This window comes from Pteropus vampyrus, unplaced genomic scaffold (assembly GCF_000151845.1).
Source record: "Pteropus vampyrus isolate Shadow unplaced genomic scaffold, Pvam_2.0 Scaffold31, whole genome shotgun sequence".
In the NCBI taxonomy this organism is placed as follows: domain Eukaryota; kingdom Metazoa; phylum Chordata; class Mammalia; order Chiroptera; family Pteropodidae; genus Pteropus; species Pteropus vampyrus.
This window is the reverse complement of record NW_011888812.1, coordinates 10,781,905-10,804,438: the sequence shown is the minus strand read 5'-3', so window position 1 is coordinate 10,804,438 and position 22,534 is coordinate 10,781,905. Positions and strand designations below refer to the sequence as shown.

The 22,534-nt window shown below is 38.7% G+C and overlaps 1 protein-coding gene and 1 pseudogene across 5 annotated transcripts in view; both read left to right on the top strand.

Annotated features, from left to right (window-relative positions):
• The first annotated feature begins 1,104 nt into the window (after positions 1–1,104).
• The window catches only part of AGBL2 (ATP/GTP binding protein like 2), a 32,126-nt gene continuing 10,696 nt past the window's right edge, over positions 1,105–22,534 (top strand). For 2 of the 5 annotated variants that reach the window (XM_023528786.1, XM_011357007.2), the window contains exons 1-13: positions 1,105–1,614; positions 1,793–1,933; positions 2,188–2,251; positions 3,302–3,436; positions 6,072–6,125; positions 6,890–7,075; positions 9,003–9,110; positions 13,898–14,051; positions 15,438–16,220; positions 17,946–18,102; positions 20,119–20,245; positions 20,836–20,936; positions 21,989–22,119. In XM_023528786.1, the coding sequence (XP_023384554.1) occupies positions 1,591–1,614; positions 1,793–1,933; positions 2,188–2,251; positions 3,302–3,436; positions 6,072–6,125; positions 6,890–7,075; positions 9,003–9,110; positions 13,898–14,051; positions 15,438–16,220; positions 17,946–18,102; positions 20,119–20,245; positions 20,836–20,936; positions 21,989–22,119 (2,165 nt within the window). In that variant the 5' untranslated portion in view covers positions 1,105–1,590. Of the gene's footprint in view, positions 1,615–1,792; positions 1,934–2,187; positions 2,252–3,301; positions 3,437–6,071; positions 6,126–6,886; positions 7,076–9,002; positions 9,111–13,897; positions 14,052–15,437; positions 16,221–17,945; positions 18,103–20,118; positions 20,246–20,835; positions 20,937–21,988; positions 22,120–22,534 lie in introns of all 5 variants that reach the window. The other 3 variants (XM_023528787.1, XM_011357006.2, XM_011357010.2) reach the window with 2 other exon arrangements.
• On the top strand, positions 17,176–17,294 carry LOC111737799 (annotated as a pseudogene).

Here is a 22,534-nt window from a genome sequence, read left to right as displayed (position 1 = left end):
CCCGAAAATGCAGGATGTGGTTCCATAGTGTAGCGGTTAGCATGTCTGCTCTACACGCAGAAGGTCCTGGGTTCACACCCCAATGGAGCCACAGTCCATGGTCTAAGGCCATGCCACCCTGAACAAGCTGGATGTCTGATCTCAGAAGCTAAGCAGGGTCGGCCCAGTTAGTACTTGGATAGACGACCACCTAGGAAGACCAGGTCCTGTAAGCATTTAAAAAAAAAAAATCTTACTAGAACCAGAAAATACTGCATGACTTAAATTTTGAAGTTTATATTCTATAATATTAGCTAATGTTTGATCTACTGAAATCCTGTAAATGTCATGTTAACATTTTGAATAAATAAAGGAGCTTTGTTTCCCTCTGATTATAAAAATAATATATCCTTATGGTTATATTCGTATAAACTTAACCAAAGACAACAATTAAGAGTTTGAATTTTATGCCAGTATTCTTAAATGCATATAATTTAAAATTTTTATCTAATGTCATGTATTCTAGTGTGTTGGATTTTACCCCATTATACAAATATTGGAGTGACCTTTTGCATATAAATCGTTTCTCTTGTAATCGCATAGAGCAGATTTCTGGAAATGGAGCTGCTAAAGCTTTTGTTGTAACAGTATTCCAGACTTGTAGAAATGTCTACAGAGCACCAGTGCCTTCTGTCACTATCCTACCAGAATGGAGCATTTTTAAAAATCTGGCAATTTGGTAGTCAAAATGTGCGGTTTTTAATATGCTAACTTTATTTTTTTTTTTTCAATGTAGAAAGTAATTTTTCAAATTCTAGCTCTGAGGAGGAGAGAATATAATAGGTGAAAGGAGAGCAGCACCCTTCGAGCAACACTTAACGGTTACTGAAAGCTAAGGAACAGCAAAGAAGTTTAGAATAGGTTGAAGACTACTGGCTTTGTATTCATCAAACCCAATATCGATTCTCCAGAAGCGGGTCTGCAGTACTGTACGAAAGGAAGATTGAGCCTGAATCAGCTGTTGCTGCAACGATGCTAGTCTTTCCCGGGTTCCCCAACCTTCCTGGAGGCAGAGCCTCGCTCCCCGGAAGCTCGGGGCCACCCCGCCTTCCCGCTTCCGTTTCACAGTTGCTAGGCTACCAGGGCCCTAGCAGAAAACGGTGGGGCGGTGTGTTCTCCGTGTCCTCTGCACGGTAGTCTGCTGGGCTTCGTACCTGCCCAGAGGTGGCCTCCCACCTCGTCCAGGACTTGTTGCCACAGGCGCCGCACCCACACCTATTCCCCAGGACGGACCGGAGCGGGGAGGCGATCGCACCCTTTCCTCTGCCTTTCTAGGAAACCTACGCCACTCCCCTCACCCTTTTGGATCCCCTTCACCACCTTTCCCCGGACCAGGAAGTCCTGAACCCCTGAATTTCGTTTTTAGAGCCCACTCTCTGGGCACCTTATATTTCATTTTCTTCTAGCCCGAAACAACTCGCCAGATCCCCGTTTTTTTCACTTTCCTGCGGCGTCCTGGTGTTGGCCATCTTTCTCATATTTCTCCTCTGGGAGAGGGAAGCATGGGGCCTGCTATGGTCCTGGCGCCTCGGGAGGAGGAGGCTGGAAGGCATGCCGCCCTCCCTAATTCCTCAGGTGCGCCTCCGGGCCTCAGAGTGGGAACCACCAGCCAGGCCTTTCCGAGGAGAGGATGAGTTGTCAGGGAAGACGGAATGATGTGACAGGGTTTCCTAAAATCGCTTGTGCTGCGGGGGTGCAGGATGGGAGTGGAGAATATGGGCAGTTTTTTCAGTAGGCTTGTTCTGTTTTTTAGCTTCTCCTGTGTAATCAGCTGCCCTCTTGGAAATTGAGCAGGCAGGGGTTGTGGCCGGATGCCGATGTCACTGACTGGTCTTCAGTATACCAATACAGAAGTAACATGTTCCCAGCATTGGAAACAGAGCTAAAGCAGGAGGTCGGTACACACCCCTCTCCAGGAACCCCACAGAAATCCAATACTAAATCAGAGATGTATCCTGGTGACATCTTTTTCTAGCTGAAGATTTTGATCCCCAAGGTAGAATAATTTGCATGAATGTCTTTCACTTGATTTGTTTACAGAATTCCTCAGGTATACTGTCCTCTGCAACCGTGCTTGGGTACCCTTTGTTAAGAGTTCAGTATTTTTTGAAGGGACTTTCCTGATTGAGATGGCCTTTCCTTTCACAGACTCTTCCTGATCCCTATGAAGACTTTATGTACCGTCACCTCCAGTACTATGGTTACTTTAAAGGTAATATCTCATTCTTATTTAGCATCACTTTTCCTGGGTTCATGAAGTAAATTGTTTGATTAACTGGGAGAGTTATACTTGAATAAACTAATGGTGAACTTTCCAGCACCGTTAATGAAAAGTACTTCCTTTCCCCATTGATCTGTTATGTAATCTCTGTTGAGGATACATGTATACAAAGGTCTCCTTGTCTGTCCTTGCAGAAATACTACCCATTGTTAATACATTATATGACATTAAAATGGCCTTGATATCTGGAAAGACATGTCCTCCAATCTTACTGTTCTTCAAAGATGTCTTGAATACTCTTGCCTTTTTATATAATTTTAGAATTGTCATGTGATGTTAAAATATTATTGGGATTGCATTAAATCTATAGAATCTAATTTCACAAGAACTGAGAATTTGCCAATACTGGGTTCTCCAATCTATGTACATAATCTAATTCTCCATTTTATTTAGGTCTTCCTTACTATCTCCCAATAAAGATTTCAATTTTTTCATAGAACTTCATTTCTTTATGCTATTATAAATGGTATCTTTTTAAATTTTGATTTTCTAACTTTGTTCCTTATATTTAGAAATAAAATTAAGTTTTTACATTGATTTTATTTCTATCAATCTTGTTAAACTTTCTTATTAACTATTTCATTTTTTAAGTGATTACTAATTGGTTAAAAACTGAATTTCCAGTTTGCCAGATTCAGCAGAACCCTCAGGACAAAGCAGCTTTGGGCATCAGGGCTCCACTCAGTACCAGCCTTCACTTGGTTATGGCTCTCTTCTTGGCTGCTCTGATAGCTACCAGGTCTTTCTGCCTCCCAAACTCTTTCTCTTTTCCACTATACCATGCTGCTTCTCAAGAGTCCTCCGCACTATAAAATGGAGAAAATACTGTTTAACTAAAGTAAATTAGAATGTGAAAGCTCTTTGGAAAATGGGAAGTATTTATTGTAAAGGTCTATGGTAGTGGGGGTTTTGGTATTGACCTAGATGTTAGAAGCGATGAGCTAGCTTTCCAGCACCTTTAATTAAACTGCCTATTCTTAGCTCAGAGAGGCAGTTTACCAAACTCAGCTACGCAACAGCATGTTTGGAAGAATAATCCCCGATTCGTCTTGAGTGGCTCTTTTGGGGAAAGAGATGATTTGATACCAGACCCCCTGCAAAAGGAGAAGCTTCTATGTAAGTAATAATCAGTGTGTATGGCCCCCAAAACCTTCACTGCCTTGAGCAACTGCACCAGGTATTCAAGAGAACATGGCCTAACACAGGAGAAGCCAAAGGAGCAACCTTGGCCAGTTTCTGATGTCACTTAAAAATGTTCTCTCTAGATCTACTTTGGACTGTAGGTTTAAATTAAAATACTGTACATTCTAGATTATCTCTCTCCCAGTCATTGGAAAATTTGTTAAGACTCTTTGGTCAACAGTAAAACATTGACTTTTCACACAGTTTTGATAGACATGTTTGCTTAAGAGTGGCAAAAAATCAGTCCGACTGGCATAAGCAAAATAATTTTCACAAGGATTCCATATGTTTATTTTAGAATCTAAGGACAGGGATGCAGCTGAATTTGTCCCTCAATACGTACCCAACGAAACATCAATTCATTTCTCTTTGCTCCACATCCTCCCCATCTCCAGTCCATTCTACCATTATTTCTCACTATTGAAGCAGCTGCATAATTATTCTCTTGGCTTCTTCTCTTGTTCCTTGATCCCTCTTTCCAGTGTATTTTTACACAGCAGTGTGCTTTTCTCATTTGAAAATCTGCTTGTGTCCCTGTTCTAGTAAAAACTTTTGAATGATAAAGACCCAAAAGCCATAAAATATAATATTGATAATGTTTACAGCAAAAATTTTAACTTCGCATTGAAAAAAGTACCATCAGTAAGTGACTATTTGACTTGGGAGTTTTGCATCGAGGTATTATGTCATCTGTTTCTTGAAATGTTTTTATTTAATTGCTTTATGGAAAATGTGAGAAAGCTTAAGTTTATATTTGTTAAATTTTTACTGCCATCCTCAAGTCAGATATGTCTTTACATTTTTTAAAAATACTGAAGTGTTCCACTAGATTAATGTTTTCCTGTCCTAGATGGCTAGGATTCTAGAGAATTAAATATAAATTTTTTCAATACAAAAAAGCAAAAGTACCATCAATAAAGGAAAATTACAAACTGAAAAAAAATTTGTGACAAATACATCAGAGAATTAACTTCCTTAACATTTACAGCTCTTACAAATCAATATGTAAAAGATGACCAAATAGAAAAATGGTCAAGAGACATGAGCAAGTTGGTAATAGAAAAACAAATACAGATGATCAATAAGCTTTATGAAAAGATGCTTAATTTCACCTCTAAAGATACAAATCAAAATGTCAAGTTACCATTTTTTAAATTATGAGGTTTGAGCCAAAAACCTTTTTTAAAAAAATTATACCTAGTGTAGGTCAGAGTACTCTCCAACACTGCTATTAGGTATGTGGGTAGGAAGACTGTTTTAGGAAGGCCATTTGGTAATACCTGAGAAATTTGAAACAGTGCTTAACCCTGATATAGTAATTCCATTTTCAGATATATATCTTATATGTTTACTCCACCCTGGTGCCTGGAAGACTCTTCCATTCTGTGTCCCAGAGCTCCTGGCAGGGAGTAGAAAGGCAAGGATTGAACAAAAGACATACTGGTCAAGGTGGGATGGCTCAGTTTCCTCCTGCTCTCTTTGCTGACACTCAGAATACCATTGATAAGAAACAACTGCTAGTCTTAATATAATAAAAAACATAAAGTGAAAAATCAGCTCGTAGAAGTACACATACAATGTGAATGAGTTTTAGAGTGTAATTGATAACCTGATACCTTTTTTTTTCCTCTTTTGATCATCAGAGTGAGAAAGATATTTTTTCTTTATAGGAAAGCATTTATTATGTGTGGGGTTTTTTTAATGACAAAGTACAAGGGCAAAAAGGAATGAGTTACATTCAAATAGTAGAAAAAAACACAAAAATTAAACTAAAAGCTCTCCCTAACTCCATCCCCAATATAGCCACTGTTGTTATTCTTTCCAGGAAAAAAAAATTTTATATATATATATATCCTCATGTGTCTATACTTTCTTTTTAATTGCTCACAGGGGATCCTATACACAATCTTTACTTTGTTTTTTTTGTTTGTTTGTTTAATAATAGAGCCTTTCATATAAGCACACACAGAAAAAGCTACCTCATTCCTTTTAAGGGGACCTGCAGTATTCCATCTCATTAATGTGTCATAATTACTTTAACTTCCCTTTTGGTGGATGGTTGTTTCCACGTTTTAATTATTTTGATCATTGTTGCAATGAGCATCTTTGTATGTATCTTGACGAGTTTTTGTGAGAAAATCTATGAAGTAAATTCTTAGTAGTGGGATTCCTGGATCAAGAGTATGTATATTTTAAATCTTACCACATACTGCCAAAGTGCTTTCCAGAATGGTTGCACCAATTTGCCTTCTTGGAAGCAGTTTCTGAGAGTACTGTCTACTTACACCTTTGCCAGGATGCCTGTGAAAACATGTAAATGTTTTTCCTATTAGGTAAAAAACTAAATATTTCCTCGTCATTTTGATTTACATTTCTTTATAAGTAAGATTGAGTAGCTTTACCATATTTTCAAATGTTGATTGCCTCTCCCCTCTCCCCAGTTAAACAGTGGGTTAAAGATTTAGAGATGGAAATAGTGGGGGTGGAGGGTGGAAAAGGTAGGGGAAAGAGGACAAAGAAAAGATAAAGTTCCCTAAGACAAACCGTGCTGCCTCCTTTCTCTTTCTAGGGCCCTCCTGTCTCTCTTCAGCTATGCACAGACAGATAGAAGCTGTGAGCAGAGGTATTTCACGTCCTTCCAGACTAGAAAACGCAAACTCCTTTATGGGAACATGTCCTCGCCCCGTCTTCTCCCCACCAGACCTAAGAATCACCACCACACCAAGGGGGCCTTCAGCCTTTCCTTCCCCCTTCCATTTTCTTTCTTTTTATTCCTCCTCTCATTTCCTTTCTTTTTCTTTATCTGTGAAAGCCTTTCTTTTCTTCCCTTTTTTCTCATTCTCTATTTCCCAAGAGCTCTTCTCTTCTGAGCATTCTCACTCCTCCGCCCCTTCCCTTTTCATCCTGTTTTATGTGTGTCCTTTGAACGGTTGTATTACGGACTTGACATTTAATTTGTAGGTTGTCTCACTGAAGTTAATAGTTTTATGTACATTTTTCTAAAATGCTCACAGGCAAAATGAAAGTTTCCTCTCACCTCGCCCTAAAGTAATAAAACACATTGTTTTTAGTCATTTGTAACTCACTATTGGAATGTCTTAGACCCCTTACCTCTGATTTAAAAAACAAACAGGTTTCTTCTGACTTACTCTTAAAGCTTACATTTAAATACTTAATAGACTATGCAGAATTGTAACTTAACATTTTATAGTTTCGATGCTGTCATCCTGGGCTAAAATCTCCTTGAAGGAGAAACATACCATAGGATTGCACACCTGTGCCCATATTTCAATACAGCGCTTAAAGTTACTGAGCTGTTATAGTTGAGCGCAGAAGTCTCCAAGGAATAAAAGGAAGCTGTTCACTCTTTCTCTTTCCCTTTAGCAGATTCCTTTATGCTGAGTTCACCACTTCTCAAGAGCAGACAGCTTCTTCATGATGAGTTTGGTGAAGTAAACACACGTCTTCGAGAACCCCGAGATCTCTTTGCCTTTTTCTCTGGTAGTGGGCCACTGCAGGCTCCAAGGTGGCCAATAGAATGTGAGGTCATCAAGGAAAACATTCATCATATTGGTAATGTGACTTACTCGTCATGGTCTTGCTGTTCTGACAGACTTTATTATGAGGCCTCACAGTCCTGAATGCTGAAGTACAAGGCAAGACAGATTCAACATCTCTTAGCTCACCCCGAAGTGATGAAGACCTAGGAAACTGATACACACTCACCAAAGTCAAAAGTTACACTAATGTGTAAACTGACCTGTTTCTGAGGTCGTTGGAATGGGAGGAGACCCTGTGAGAGGCCAAATATACTTAGATCTGTTTTCTAGATTATTCCTATCTCAGTATTAATATGCTTGGTTGAGTTTATAACAGTTGTATTTTTACTAGCCTTGGTATAATTAACAAACATTAAATATGCCAGAGCATAGCTTTTATTATTCTTAATTATATTTTGAGTCTATGGGAGTTTTTTTATAGGAACGGTAAAGACTTCTTTTATGACATTGCCAGTCATACCTATGAGCTATTGGTGCAAGTACGATCTTTAGCATTCGTTTTATGTAACATTTTCAGAAGCAGATTTCATTAAAAAGTGGAGACTTTTCTAATTGCTGGAACATTTATATCTATCGAACATCATGTCTCTGTTCTAGACTTCTGGATAAACTACTGGATGTTTCAGATTTTCTCACTTCCCTCTTATAATATTCATTCAATAACTATTTATTAAGCATCTACCATATGGTAAGTACAGCGCTTGGTGTTAGAGATATAGTGATGAACACAATGGAGACACCCAAAGCTCATAGACTAGTTTGAAGTTAAGCAGAGAGCTTGGTCTCTTTAGGAGCACTTAGCTCCAGCCTGGAAGATCAGTGAGGGTTTCCAAGAGTTGACATGTATCTGAGCTCTAAAGGATGAGTTAGAAGTGATCCAGTTGAGAGGGTCAAAGAAAAGTATTCCAGTTATAAGAAACAAAAAGAGCATGACGTGTCTGAACAACCATGGAGCACTGAGCGTGAAAGACGAGATAATGATGAAAATTTAGAGACAGGCTCAGTGTCTTAACCAGGGACAGAACTGTTCTTTGAGTTCAGAAATGCATGTGTTGGGCGTGGGGTACGTTTTGAGTTGGCACAGTAGCTGAACAGTCTTAAGGTCATCTGTCCCTACCCTGTACAATTTTTAGAGAAAAGTCCAAGTTGATCCAGCCAAACAATAGGATTTTACCATTCTCTTTATAAAATAGACTAAGAAAATTCCTGTGAGGATTTTGGACTCGGTTCTAAGAGGGAAACAGAAGTGGGAAACGAATTTAATATCCAAGTTATTGCAGTGGTAATCCACTAAACCACTAAATCTTTAAAAAAAGTAATTGTAAAAAAATTTTAAGGAAATTTAATAGCAATCATTTTACAGTTTAAACCAAGTTGTCAAAGCCTCATCAATCCCCATCACCTTAAAGGAAAGAAAATAGCATTGTCTTACTGAGTTGTGTCTCTATATGCCCTTGGCTTTGATCAGCGGCTATTGTACTTAAAATGATATTGAGAAATTGCCCGAATTCCATATAAGAAACCCTTTAAAACTGAATGTTGATGAAAAAGTCTTGTTTCCTCTGAAACAATTGATATCCTTGTTGCTCAATGGTAATAAAAATATGTATCTGATCATATTTTCCTGATTTTAAAAGGAAATTCATTACCAAATATTGAAGAGTTATTAAAGCAACTATTTTGACTTTTCTGGTTATTTTTTAAGTCTTCTATTTAAAGTTTATGCTTTTATTATATATGCTCTTTGTCAAAAGTCTCCCCATAGTCTTTATGGAAAGAAGCAAGACATAATTTATAAACAAACTGGAAGCTTAGGGTGGGGATTAGGTTTGATTCAACAAAACTAGCCATTTAAATAATTATTATAATTTTATATCAGTTCTGATAAAGTACCTTTTACAATATTTCTTATTTTGTACTTTTTAAATGTCTTGTTTCAGAGGGAGTTCCACCCGAACCAGAATATTTCTATCAACCTACAGGAAATGAAAAGGTACCAGAAATTGTAGGAGAGGAAAAAGGCACAGTTGTCTATCAATTAGATTCAGGTATTGTCATTACACTGAACAGTGAGCAATTAATCATGACAAAGTGATAATAAATAATCATGACAAGATTATAAATATTTTCTATAATAAATGTGATTTTTTTTAAATCCATAATTTAGTGATAAATTATCTTTTCCAGACCCATCTGAATGAGAGCCCTGGTATTCATGACCAATCAGCTTTAAAATTTTAATCTTTTTTTTTTTCATGACAGTACTTTTTTCTTAATAGTTCTAAGTCCATTTTATAGCTTCTTCCTTGTTATTCCCCTTCCTGAAATTTAGATGTTGGATCTTTGGGGAACTTGCACTTCTTTTCTCCACCTCCTGTATATACTTCAGTGAGTACTTTATATTATGTGCATATGACTGTCATTGACTATGTGGTTTTCTGCATTCAGTTTCAGGCTTCCTAGGGGTAGAATCCATGTCTTTTATAAAAGTGTGTGGAACACTGTACCCAACAACAACAAAATACACATTCTTTCAAGGGCACATGGTAGATCCCCAGGATACACCATATGCTAGGTTGTAATGCAAGTCTTAATACATATTATTTAAAAGGATTGAAAAGAAATACATAAATAAATACCTACTCTTTTCTCTGATATTTAAAAATAAATAAATAAATAAATAAAAAGATTGAGATGATATATTCTCTGATGACAGTAAAATTAAATTAGAAATCAACAACAGAATGACATTCGGGAAATCTACAAATATTTGGAAATTGAGCAACACATTTCTAAGAAACCCGTGAGTTAAATCACAAGGAGAGTTAAAAAATATTTTGAAGTGACAAAGTAAAACAGCATATCAAAGTTTATGGGATATAACTAAAGCACTGCAAGGTAAATTTATGGCTTTAAATGCCTATATTTGGATAGAAGAAAGATCTCAAATTACCTAAGCTTCCATCTTAATAAAGATCAGGCAAGATGAATCCAAAGCAAGCGGAAGGAAGGAAATGATACAGATAACAATGAAATCAGTCAATTAGAAAAATAGAAAAAATAATAGAGAAAATCAAACCAAAAGTTGGTTCTTTGGAAACATCAACAAAATTGACCAAACTTTAGCTAGCCCAATCAAGAAAAAAGGAGAGGAGACACAAATGATCAAAATCAGAAATGAAAGGAAATACAAACATCACTGTACAGAAATGAAAAGAATTTCAAGGTAATGCTGGTAACAACTTTATACTAACAAATTAGAAGACATAGATGAACAGGAACAATTGCTAGAACAAATTACCAAAACTGATTCAGGAAGAAATTAAAAATCTGACTAGATTATAACAAAGAAATTGAACTAATAATTAAAAATCTTCCCACAAAGAAATCCCTAGCTCAGATGGCTTGACATGGTTTGTTTGAATAGTATCAAACATTTAAAGATGAAATAGTACTAATTCTTCATAAATTCTGAAAACAAAGGAAGAGAAAGAACAGTTTCCCAACTCTTTTGTAAAGCGAGTTTTGCCCTGATCCTAAGCCAGCCAAAGACATGACGAGAAAACTATTATTTTCTTATCAATATTCTTCATGAATATAAATGCAAAAATTTGCAACAAAATACCACCAAACCATATGCAACAGCATATTAAAAGGCTTATACAACACGACCAAGGGAGATTTTTCTCAGAAGTGCAAGAGTGATTGGTTCAACATAAGAAAATCAGTGTAACACACCACATTAATACAGCAAAGGGAAAAACAACAACCATCATCTCAGTGTAGAAAAAGCATTTGACAAAATCCAGGCTTTCATGATAAAAACATTCAGAAAACTAAGAATAGAAGAGAATTTCCTCAACTTGATAAATGGTATTTAGAGAAAGAATGGATCTATTTCACACCCACTAAAATAGCTGTAATTAAAATACAGACAATGTCAAGTGCTGGGGAGGATGTGGAACAGGTCGTAATACTAACATTTGAGATAGAAAGGAAAGGTAATACTGAAGAGCAATGAGCCAAGAAATGTACGTAAATTTTTTACTCCCAAGGAAAGGGAAGTAAATTTTTAATTAATACCAAGATGCCAGATTAGTAATAGAGACATGGGAAGGTAAAGAAGCTGCTAACAAGGGTGATCTTTGTTATCACCAAAGAATCATCTCATGCTCATTGTACACACAGGTACCAGAGCCAATTCGGACTTTAAAAAAAAGAGTTCTCTGCAGTTGGGTAATGCTGTATGCAAGGAATAGAAAGCAAGAAAAATATTCTCATAATTTAAAAATCAATCTCTTCTAGGTACTTATCAGAAAGGAAATCTATTTTATTGGAAGAGGAATATGTTTAGTTAGTAGAAACAAGGTGTTATATCAGTGAAATAAGGGGAGGTTTTGGAGCAACAACCTGAGGTAGGAGGGAGAGACTGCAGTGTGTTTACATTCTACAACTAGAAGAATGAAATGAGCCAGTTGTCGCAGAGGGCCCAACTGAGATGTGATTGCGCACGCTCCACTTGTAGTTGCCTTAATTATGAGCTGTCCTCATTGTTAATAATATTGTGGTGGAAAAAAGCTATATGCAATGAAGTAAATAAGGTGGAGCAACTCAGTCTACCTAGCTGCATCTTATGGAATGTCTGAGGAGGAGGTAAAGTATGAGATCTTGAGTAGACTTAGGTTATAAATAATAGGGGCTATACTGCTTTTAAAGCCTCGAGAAATTCTCAGGGTTTTCGGCCTGTTTTACCTGATTGTAGTCATTTTCGATAAGCCAGATGACCAGGAATCCACATGCTTCATCTGTTCTGTTCAGAGATATTTCTACATATCTTCCCCAGGAGGAACCCCTGAGGCTGAGAGCTCATTTTGACATGGCAGCTTTTGTGAATTAACACCCAGCTGTGGCAGCTGCCTTGATCCTGTCCTTTGGATTCATCAAGGAGAGCTGAACCCGCTTTATTAGAGGAATAAAGAAACAAAACTGAGAAGATGGGGCTCTAAGGAGGATCTGGGAGTTTGTCAGTTTAGGGGCCCCAGAGCCACTACATGCTTTGAGAATGTCTGGGGTTTCGTTTTTTGAAAAATGTTACTGTGGGCTGTGAATTGGACCGTCTTTAATGTTACCTGAGAGACTCAAGAAAATACTGCCGTTTCTATGTTAATGACACCTGGTTGCTGGTGTGTGCTGTGATTGCGGTTCCGTGAAGTGACTAAACCACATGGGTCCCCAGCTTTTACTTATAGTTTTTAATGATAGCTTTTAATTACGTGTACTCTTGCTGTTGCTTCTGTTCCTACTTCCTCTGTGCTTGTTTTCTTCTTTCACTCACTTCTTTGCATGCTCGCTCCTTTGCTCTCATTTGCTATCCATTGTTTATTATCTCAGTCTCCACAGTGACATGGTTGCAGATAGGAGCAAAAGTCATTATAATATTACTATATTTACTAATGATCTGACTATTTACATAATCAAGCCCCAAACATATTACCATTTATTTACTGTTAGCATCCTGTCCCGTGGTCAGCATCTTTCTTGATATCAGTTACTTGCTGATTGGAAAATACTGTTAACATCTGATAATATAATGCAAATAAAGTAAAAATTAATTGCAAAGTGACATTTCTAATTCTTAACAAGAAATGCAGGATTTTTTGAAGTTGATGAATGTTAGAGAATTGCTTGAATCACTTGCAAAGTCACTGACAAATGAGAACCGAGAAATCTTTTTATCAGTTAACGAAGAGAAAATCAACAAAAGATGGCAAAATAGGTTTCTCTAGGCACAATGATAGGAATATTGTGGTACAAAGAGAAGTCCTTGGGAAAACTATGAAGCCCTAAAAGAGTTTTGCAAGAGTGACTGCCCAAATCAAAGGCATTGTGGCGCAATCACTGAAGTTGTCTGAAAAATTGCAATCCCACCAAAAAAAAATTAACAATTGAATATTATTCCAAAGAGTAGAAAGAGATTGTGATTTTAACCTAAGTTTTCTTAAGTAAGATAAATTTTATAATTTTTTCTTTTACTTTCATTTTAAAGATAAAATTTCAACCCTCAACTTTTCTTTTCACTAATTACTATGATATTCTGGTTCCCCTCTTAAGGAAATTCACCCATGCCAGTTCTTCTCAAACTTCTATTTTTATTATATCTAAATTTAGAACGATGTACCAAAAAATTATATGAAGTATACTTTATTTTCTCTTTTTTTGTTTTCCCCTTTATCTTTTTTTAAATTAATAAATAGGTGCTATTTGTTTGTTGTGTTTTTTTCAGTAAGATTGCAAATGTTTTCAGATGGTTCATTTAGAATATTATTTTGCCAATATCCTTTTAAATTAGGGTTGAAATGGGTATAAGTAGTATCTGAGATGCCACAGGTAGCCATGCAGCAAAAGAAAGCACTCTCCAGGGGTCCCCAACCCCTAGGCCACGGACAGGACAGTACTGGTTGGTGGCTTGTCAGGAACCAGGCCGTACAGCAGGTGAGCAGAGTGCAAGCTAATGAAGCTTCAGCTGTGTTTGCAGCCGCTCCCCAGGTCTAGCTAGCATCACCACCTGCGCTTCACATCAGATCATCAAGCATTAGATTCTCATAGGAGCACCAGTCCCTGGTGCCAAAAAGGTTGGGAACCATTGCTCTAAAACCATATACAGGCCTTCAAAGAAATATACTGTTTGAAATTAAAAGCCTCAGCAAGGACAATTGAAAAATTTGAACATTCATTAACCTAGAATAGTGCTGAACACATAGAGGGGCTCAGTGAATATTTGCTGGATGAATGGATTCTGAGAGGAATGTGGCCTCAATATATCTGTCATCTGCAGTGCCCACCGAAGGTTCCTATTTCAGCAGTTCCAGAGTGGGAGGCAAACGGGGAATTATTAAGGAACTCGCTGTCACGTTGCAAGGACCAGAAGATAACACTCTACTGTTTGAATCAAGGTTTGAGAGTGGCAATCTGCAAAAAGCCATCAGAGTGTGAGTAACAAAGTGGATTATCTCAAAGGGATGATGATTGAAGTGACTGAGAAGTATCTTCAAGAATCATATTAGGAGTCGTGTTTTTAAAAAAGAGGTGATGGGAAATGGTTATGAGGATGATTAAGAAGAATGGAATAATTGTGACTCATATTTTTCCCCCAGAATAAAAATTTTAATTGTTCTTTCTTCTTATAAAAGAAATTAGTGCCCATTTAGAATTTGTATTAACAAAAATATGTAATGTAAAAATTGGGGTCCTATAATCATACCTCCCAATGCAGCAGCTAGTAATAGTTTGATGTATATGCATTCATTTTTTTCTTTCTCTCTTGTATTTGTAATACATACAAGTTATATGTTTTTAAAACTAGGATAATGGTATATATACATACTGTTTTGCAAATTGCTTTTATCCACTTAATTTTAGATCTTTTTCTGTTGGCAGTACTACAGATACATCTCCTTATTTTTAATAGTTCATTTTTTCTATTGTATGGATATTCCATACCTCATTTACCCTGTCCCCAGCTGATGGGAGATTGAGACGTTTATAATTTTTTGTTTAGCGAATTAACAGAATTAAACCCTTATGCTTTTATATTTTTAAGTATTTGTGGCTTTATGGGATAAATTCTAGAAGTAAACTTGTTGGGTCAAAGTGCGTGAACGCTAGGTATCGTTAGTTTTTGCCACATGGCCCTCCAGCGTGATTTCAGTTCCCATCAACAGTGTATGAGAGTGCTGTTGCCCAATGTTGGACTGTTGTTGAGATGGAGGATAAAATGACATCCAGTTTTAGTTTGCATTTATTTCTTTAGTGATGCATGTGAGTGGATATGTTCTCGTGTTTGGGGCATTCGTATTTCCTCTTCTGCAAGTTAGTCCTGCTTCTTTTCAACAAGGTGCCTGCTTTGCAGAGATGCCCCCTCATCTTCAAATAATTGACAATCAGAGATAATAGCACAGAGGCTCGAGGGTCTGTACTCTGACGACGTCCAGGTTATAGCTAGCCACCAACAGAGGGCTCCAGCTTCCCTCCTGTCCAGTGTGTTTCAGGGAATGTATTGAAGTGGTTAGAAACTGCTTGCTCCTAGGTATTCTAGAAGGATACCAAGAAGCTCACAGCGCTCCCAAACATCCTGTGCAGCGGTGCAAATTTTGAGACTCTTCCTATCCCAGACCAAATAAACTTTCTTTCTCCAAGTTCCTGTTAGCTTAATATATGAGTTGGAGAACTAGGTAAATGAGAAAATAAATGGTTGATGTAGCAGGCTTTCTCTTGTAATAAGATTTATTTTTACCAGGGAAAAACAATATTTTCCCAGATTTGTTTTTTGTGGGGTGTGGATTTACAGAGATATTCTTCTATTTTCTCCATTACAGAGACACCTACGAGTATGAGCTCACCTTGCGAACTGACCTCTACACAAACAAACACACTCAGTGGTTTTATTTTCGAGTTCAGAACACCAGAAAAGATGTCACCTATCGCTTCACCATTGTCAACTTGCTGAAACCCAAGAGCCTGTATACTTTAGGGATGAAGCCACTCATGTACTCCCAGTTAGATGCCAGCACCCACAACATCGGCTGGAGGAGAGAAGGAAATGAAATCAAATACTATAAGAACAACATGGATGATGGGCAGCAGCCCTTTTACTGCCTCACGTGGACCGTTCAGTTTCCACATGACCAGGACACCTGCTTCTTTGCACACTTCTACCCGTACACGTACACTGATTTGCAGTGCTACCTTCTGTCAGTGGCAAACAACCCCATCCAATCTCAATTCTGCAAACTCCGAACTTTATGCAGGAGCCTAGCAGGAAATACCGTCTACCTGCTCACCATCACCAACCCATCCCGGACGCCTCAAGAGGCGGCTGCAAAGAAAGCTGTGGTCCTGAGCGCCAGGGTCCACCCTGGGGAAAGTAATGGCTCCTGGATCATGAAAGGCTTTTTGGACTTCATTCTTAGCAACTCTCCAGACGCTGAGCTCCTCAGAGATATTTTTGTCTTCAAAGTGATTCCCATGTTAAACCCCGACGGAGTAATTGTGGGGAATTACCGATGTTCGTTGGCTGGAAGGGACTTGAACAGGCATTATAAAACCATTCTGAAGGAGTCTTTCCCTTGCATCTGGCACACCAGGAACATGATCAAGAGGTGAGACCCTTTATTGCTCTTCCTCTGAACGCTGTGAGCATCATCTGATAGGGGGCAAGGTCTCCTGATGTTGCAGGAATTGAGAAGGCTTTGGAAGCCAAGTCTTTACCATGCGCACGTGGGTTTGTTCATTTTTAAACTCTTAAATCAGATCTTTACCTTTGGGTTGAAACTGGACATGCAACATTTCAACTAGAGGTATTTCACTTATAAGTGAAATGATTGAATGAAGAAGGTCAGAAGTCAAAGGAGTTCATAGCTTTTCATGATGAGACTTGTATAATAATGACAGTACTGTATTAGTACTTGTGTATGAGGTGACAGGCAGTGTTCTCAGTGCTTTACACTTATGACCCATCTAATCCTCACATTAACCCCGTGGGGTAGGAACAATCAATATCCCCATTTTGTATATGATGAGGAAATTAAGGCCCAGAAAGTTTCAGTAACAAGTAAGTGACAGAAGAGATATTTGAACACAGGCTCTCTGGCTCCAGAGTCTGAGCCCTTATTACCATCTTATATTGCCTATCATGAAGAAACAATAATAAATCAGTTAGCATTTTTCCAAGCCTGTGTTAAAGTAGTTGAAGGCTATGACGTAATAGCACCCCACATAAAGGTGCTTCTATTTCATTGGAAACGAAGCTCCAGCATATAAGATGGTCCATACCCTGTAACCATAGCTGTGCGGAAGGGTGGGCGTAGTGTTGGGATGGTAGTAAAATGGCAAGGGCATGTGTTTGGGAGCCAGACAGGCCCGGGCGTGAGACCTGGTTTAGTTACTGGCTGGTTCTGTGACCTCGGGAGTGATCTAATATCTGCTTCAGCTTTCTCATCTGTCGAGTGGGGATAATAATACCTGTCTTGGGTGGTTGCTGTGAGGATCAAATGAGACAGTCCTTGTAATCTATTTAGCATAGTACCCAGCACATTAAAAAAAAAGTATGGCATTGTCTGCGGCCATGCCACCCCGAACAAGCCCAATCCCGTCTGATTTCGGAAGCTAAGCAGGGTCAGGCCTGGTTAGTACTTGGATGGGAGACCACCTAGGGAGACCAGGTGCTGTAGGTGTAAAAAATTAAAAAATAAGGGATTGTAAGCTGACAAGGTCCTTGCAATTTGTGAGATCAACCAAGGGTTGCCTCACCTAAAATAAACAAACAAATAAATAATAATAATAAATAATAAATTTTTAAAAGTATGGCATTATCGTTAACATCTTCATCCTCTCAACATGATTGTGGGGAAGATTGACTAGGAGTCCTGGGTGATCAGGAGACCGAGAAGAGCTGAGCCTTGCAGGAACTAGCCCTGGAAAGCCAGGGACCACTGCTCTCTTTGGTTCTGCTTTTTTCATCCCTGCATTACAGCCTCTCTACCTCTCCCCCTCTTTCCGCAGGTCTGCACGACAGGTGCACTTTATTTCAATAGATTTTTCTCCACTTCCTTGTCAACTTATACAAGGCCTACCTACCGCCCCTTTCCATGTCAGGACTTTTCCATCCCAAGTCCCGCTGACTGTCAGGGGCACAGAATGCTGGTGGCATGTTTACAACTGTGACTGAGAGTAGGGATGGGGTCCTTTGAAGGCCATTAGGGGTTGAAATTTCCTTAGGAGGGAAGGTATCAGCAGCCATAGTTAAGGAAGAGACTCCAGAAGTTCTTCGATCATTCCCATGCATTCGGATGTCCGCTGAGTCTTTTGTTTGCCTCCCTCAATAGACTTCTTGAAGAAAGGGAGGTTCTCTTGTATTGTGATTTCCATGGCCACAGCCGTAAGAACAACATCTTCCTGTACGGCTGTAATAACAACGATCACAAGTACTGGCTGCACGAGCGAGTCTTTCCTTTAATGTTAAGCAAAAACGCACCAGATAAGGTGAGCACAGGAGGTAATTTTCTTTCCATTGACTAGGGGAGAAGGGAACTCACCACTTCCCATGTGTAGTGTTTGATTTGCCACTTGTACCTCTTTCCATGATCTTGGATGAATCCCAGCAACCTGGACTTCAAGAAAGTTGTGGCTTTAAGAATTGCTCTGTGTCCATCAACCGATAAACATAAATAAAATGTAGTATATCTACACAATGGATTGTTGTTTGGCAATAAAAATAATTAACTACAGATAGCGCTAGGACAGGGATGAACCTTGAAAACATGATGCTAAATGACAGAAAATAGACACAAAAGGCCACCAATTGTATGATTCCATTCTACGAAATGTTCAGAAGAGTCAAATCTGTGGAGGCAAAGTAGTTTAGTGGTCACCTAGGGCTGGTGGGGGGAGAGTGGCATGGAGAGTGACTGCCCATGGTACTGGGTTTTCTTGGGGAGTATTGAAAATGTTCTAAACTTAGATTGTGGCCATGACCACACAATTCTGTGAATATACGTAAACCATTGAATTGTGTACTTTAAATGTGTGAATTTTATGGTGTGTGAATTATATCTCAGTAAGTTGATTTTTAAAACTTGTGGCTGCTTTGCGTGGGCACGAGTTCAAACTGTCAGTGGTAGAGTTATCTATCATCTTTAGTACTGTGATTTGCAGTGGAAGCAAGGATTGAAGGACAAACAAAATGCTAATGTTATATGAGTCTCCACAGAAAAGTTTATGTAATACAAGATCACAAGTAACTGTAAGATATTAAAGGACTAATGAAAACAACTTAAGTCTTTATTAGTTGGCTGAGTAACAGCTCTGTAACAATTGGGTGTATACAGGGTACCTGCATTGGTTTAGAAGTTGGTTTTCAGCATCATAAATACATCCACAAAATGTAACTGTCATTAGAAAGAAGAAATTAGTTTGGATTTAGAAAAGTATTTAAATGATAGTGCACATTTTCTCATATAAAGATATAAGACAAATATTTTGTATCTGCTATTCTTATCTATAAAAAAAAAAAAAGGAAGCTTTTCTGCATCCCTCCCTCTCTCCCTGCCTCCTTTCCTTCCTCTCTTTTTTCTTCTCTTTTTTCAGTCTTCCTGTCTATTTTTGCCAGGGATCTCTTTTTCTTCAAATGAAATCACATCCAGAACCCAGTATCTAAAACAATTAAAAGCAGAGCTACACTAATAGAAGGAGGGGTAGAGGGCTTGGACCCCTGCTCATTCTGCGTCCTCCTTCAGTCCTTGGGCAGGAATGCCCTGAGGCCACTCAGGAGACCCCCCCCAAATTCCATAGAGCACAATTTAGAAACCACTAGGTAGTGAGACGCCTCCCAACTGTGAAGCATTTTCAGCAGGCTAGACTAGGATATGCTGGGATAGGCACCATGTGTCTGTCAGAGGCTTGGGTGGGGTGGTCCGGAAAGACAATGGAGAACATTGAACTCTCCTGGAGGATGTTGGCCTGAGGGAGTAGAGAGTTCCAGGCAGAGATTTCAGGGGTGAGGCATACACAAGTCACCTACGGAGAATAAACCCAACTAGATCCAAGGATTTAAGTTGGGAAAAGGTAGACAATAAGTCTTAGAAAGGGTGGCTGGGACCTTGAATGCCAACGTAAGCCAGCATTCCCAAACAGATATTCAAAGAACCCTAGTCCCGCAAAACATCCCTGGAGAGGTGGGGAAGGGAAGGAGGGTACATGGGCAAAGAAAAACAGAATATACTCCCCTTTGAAGGGTCACGGTCCACAATAACATATTAAATAGTCTGCGGAGTCCTGTTTAATTTTATTAATCCTTCATCTCCTGACTAGCATGACCACAGAACTCATATTTTCCTTCGTAATACCTATTAACATCCCTTAGAGTTAGTATTTTATGGAACACATTTTAGGAAATAATACGTAGACCCTGAGGGAACCGTTCTTGTATGATGTGAATGAATCTTAGACATCTTACACTTGCCAGTTTACGATTAACAAAGGACTTGGACTTCTCTTTAGTTTTCTTTTCATAGTTGTAATTTTAAGGTCCAAAAGTGCAAAGAAGGAACAGGGCGAGTCGTGATGTGGCGGATGGGAATCCTAAACAGCTATACCATGGAGTCTACCTTCGGCGGCTCCACCCTGGGTAAGCTCTCTTCTGTAAATCATAGGTCAGCATGGCAAGGGGAAGCCAAGCCAAGCACTGGGGAGATGAAATCCCTTTAAATGTTGAGGAGAGAATTGATCTAGGGGATTTTCTTGTCTGTGTCTGATGCTGATTTGCGTACCCAAAAATAGGAGTGTGAGAGTGTGAAATATACTCGATGGGTCAGTATAGCATAGTGTTTGCTGAGGACCTGGAATCAGGCAGATCTGGGTTTGAATTTCAGCTCCATTTACAAGTTGTGTGATCCTGGGTAAGTTATTTAACTCTTTGAACCTCATTTTTCCTTAACTGTCAACAATAATAGTACCTGCGTTATAGGTACTACTTAATGAGATTGTGTTTACCACACAGTAAAACTTTATAATTATAACTCCATCATTATAGCCATCATGATTGTAAACTTTGTCATTGTCCAAGATTCTTCTGAACCAAACTAAAACTAGGAGAGACCCTGTCCAGAAGCATAATATTCTAGAGTCAAAGGTGGTATTTTTAATGAGATTTTCATGAATTATATTTGTATTTCCTCATTAAGATTTAACAGGAAATGTCTATGGATTTTTTTCCAGGCAATAAAAAAGACACTCACTTTACCACTGAGGATCTGAAGTCCCTAGGTTATCATGTCTGTGACACCCTTCTGGATTTCTGTGATCCTGACCGAACCAAGGTAAAGATGGGGTTTCAAGAAGTGTAGTGATGCTACTGTGATCAGTTTCACATGGCTCCAAAGCCAGCTCAGTGGGATTACAGGTGATCTTAATTTTCCTCTTAATATTTTTCTAACGTGTTTATAATCAGAGGAAATAAGAAAGCCCCCAGCCCGCACACTCTCAGCAAATGATAAGACCTCATAATTCACCAAGAAGATAGAGACCATCATGCCAGCTTCCCTCGAGCGCACCTCTCCCTCGCTTCTAGACTTTGCCATGGCAGCACCAATTCTTACTTCCTTTTCTCCTGTTTCAGAAAATCAGGTGTCCTTTCTCTTTTCCAAAACTCGCCCTGCCCTTTGTGCACTTGTCAACCTCCCTATGGCCTCCCTGAGGTCTTGCCTCATTAATAACCTCCTTTCTTTTCTATGTCCTCAATTTTTCCCTCTTTTTACTTCTTCCTCTTATCTTCTTCCCCTTAACTGTTCTCAAGCTGCTTCTGTCCTAAATCACAGACAGGTTTTCTTTGGTCTCTTTTCTCCAGCAGGTTATTTCTAGTTCCCTTCACTCAGTGTCTTAAAAAGAAGTCTGTACCCATGGTCTCTAACTCATCTCTCAGACTCGCTCTGAAATGTCAGCCCTGGTAACACATGATATGCCCCACTCTGGATGCAGCTGTTCAATAAAAAATATTTAAAGGAGGCTTTGACCACAACATGGCCTGTTAAATCGTATTTGCCATAGGCCAAAATCTGACCAGCCCCATTTTAACTTTTCCTTCCTTACAACTCAAAAAAATAAAACCAGACCTTTGCATTGCCTAAGAAATTTATTATTGGCTATAGCCCGGAAAAAGTGGCTAAAGCAGTTCTCACTGGTGTTCTGCCCTAAAATCACTTGCATTTGTTCTTACAGCTCATGTACTTTATTCGTTAAATGTCCTTAATAGCAGATTACAGTTTACTCATCTTTACGTCTCCAGTAATAAAGTGCCTTTCGGCATACACCTAGTAAATACTTGATGAATAAATAAATGAGTCATCAAAAATAGTTCTTTTTACTTCCGCAGTTCACACAGTGTCTAGAAGAGCTTAAGGAGCTCTTACAACAGGAAATCCATAAGAAGTTCTATGAACTTGGACAAGATATGGATTTAGAAGGAAGTTGGAATGATATCTCTTTGTCTGACATTGAATCCAGGTAACAAACTTCATTTCAAAGAAAAACCAGAGAAGTTCTATTTTTTAATTGTTTTATTTGCTCTGTTGTTTTGTTTTGAACCTCAGATGTGAAATACTGAGTAAATCATGGCACACTAATTACACGTTATTCCTTCAGCAGCTATGGATTGAGTGCCCGTTCTTTGACAACCTGTTTTCTAGGTACCAGAAAGGTTAGGGAGATGGGCAGGCAGTTGATGTAGGGCCTCTGTGATCTCCCTCACATGCTGCTATAGCTAAACTGGCCTCCTCGCTCTTCCTCAGACTTGTCAGGTCCTCTTCTGCATCATGGCCTTTGCACTGGCATTTCCAGCTGCTTGAACTCTCCCTGCAGATGTCCACGTGGCTAATTCCTTCTCCTCCTTAAAGCCTTTGCCTAAATGTTAACTTTTTCA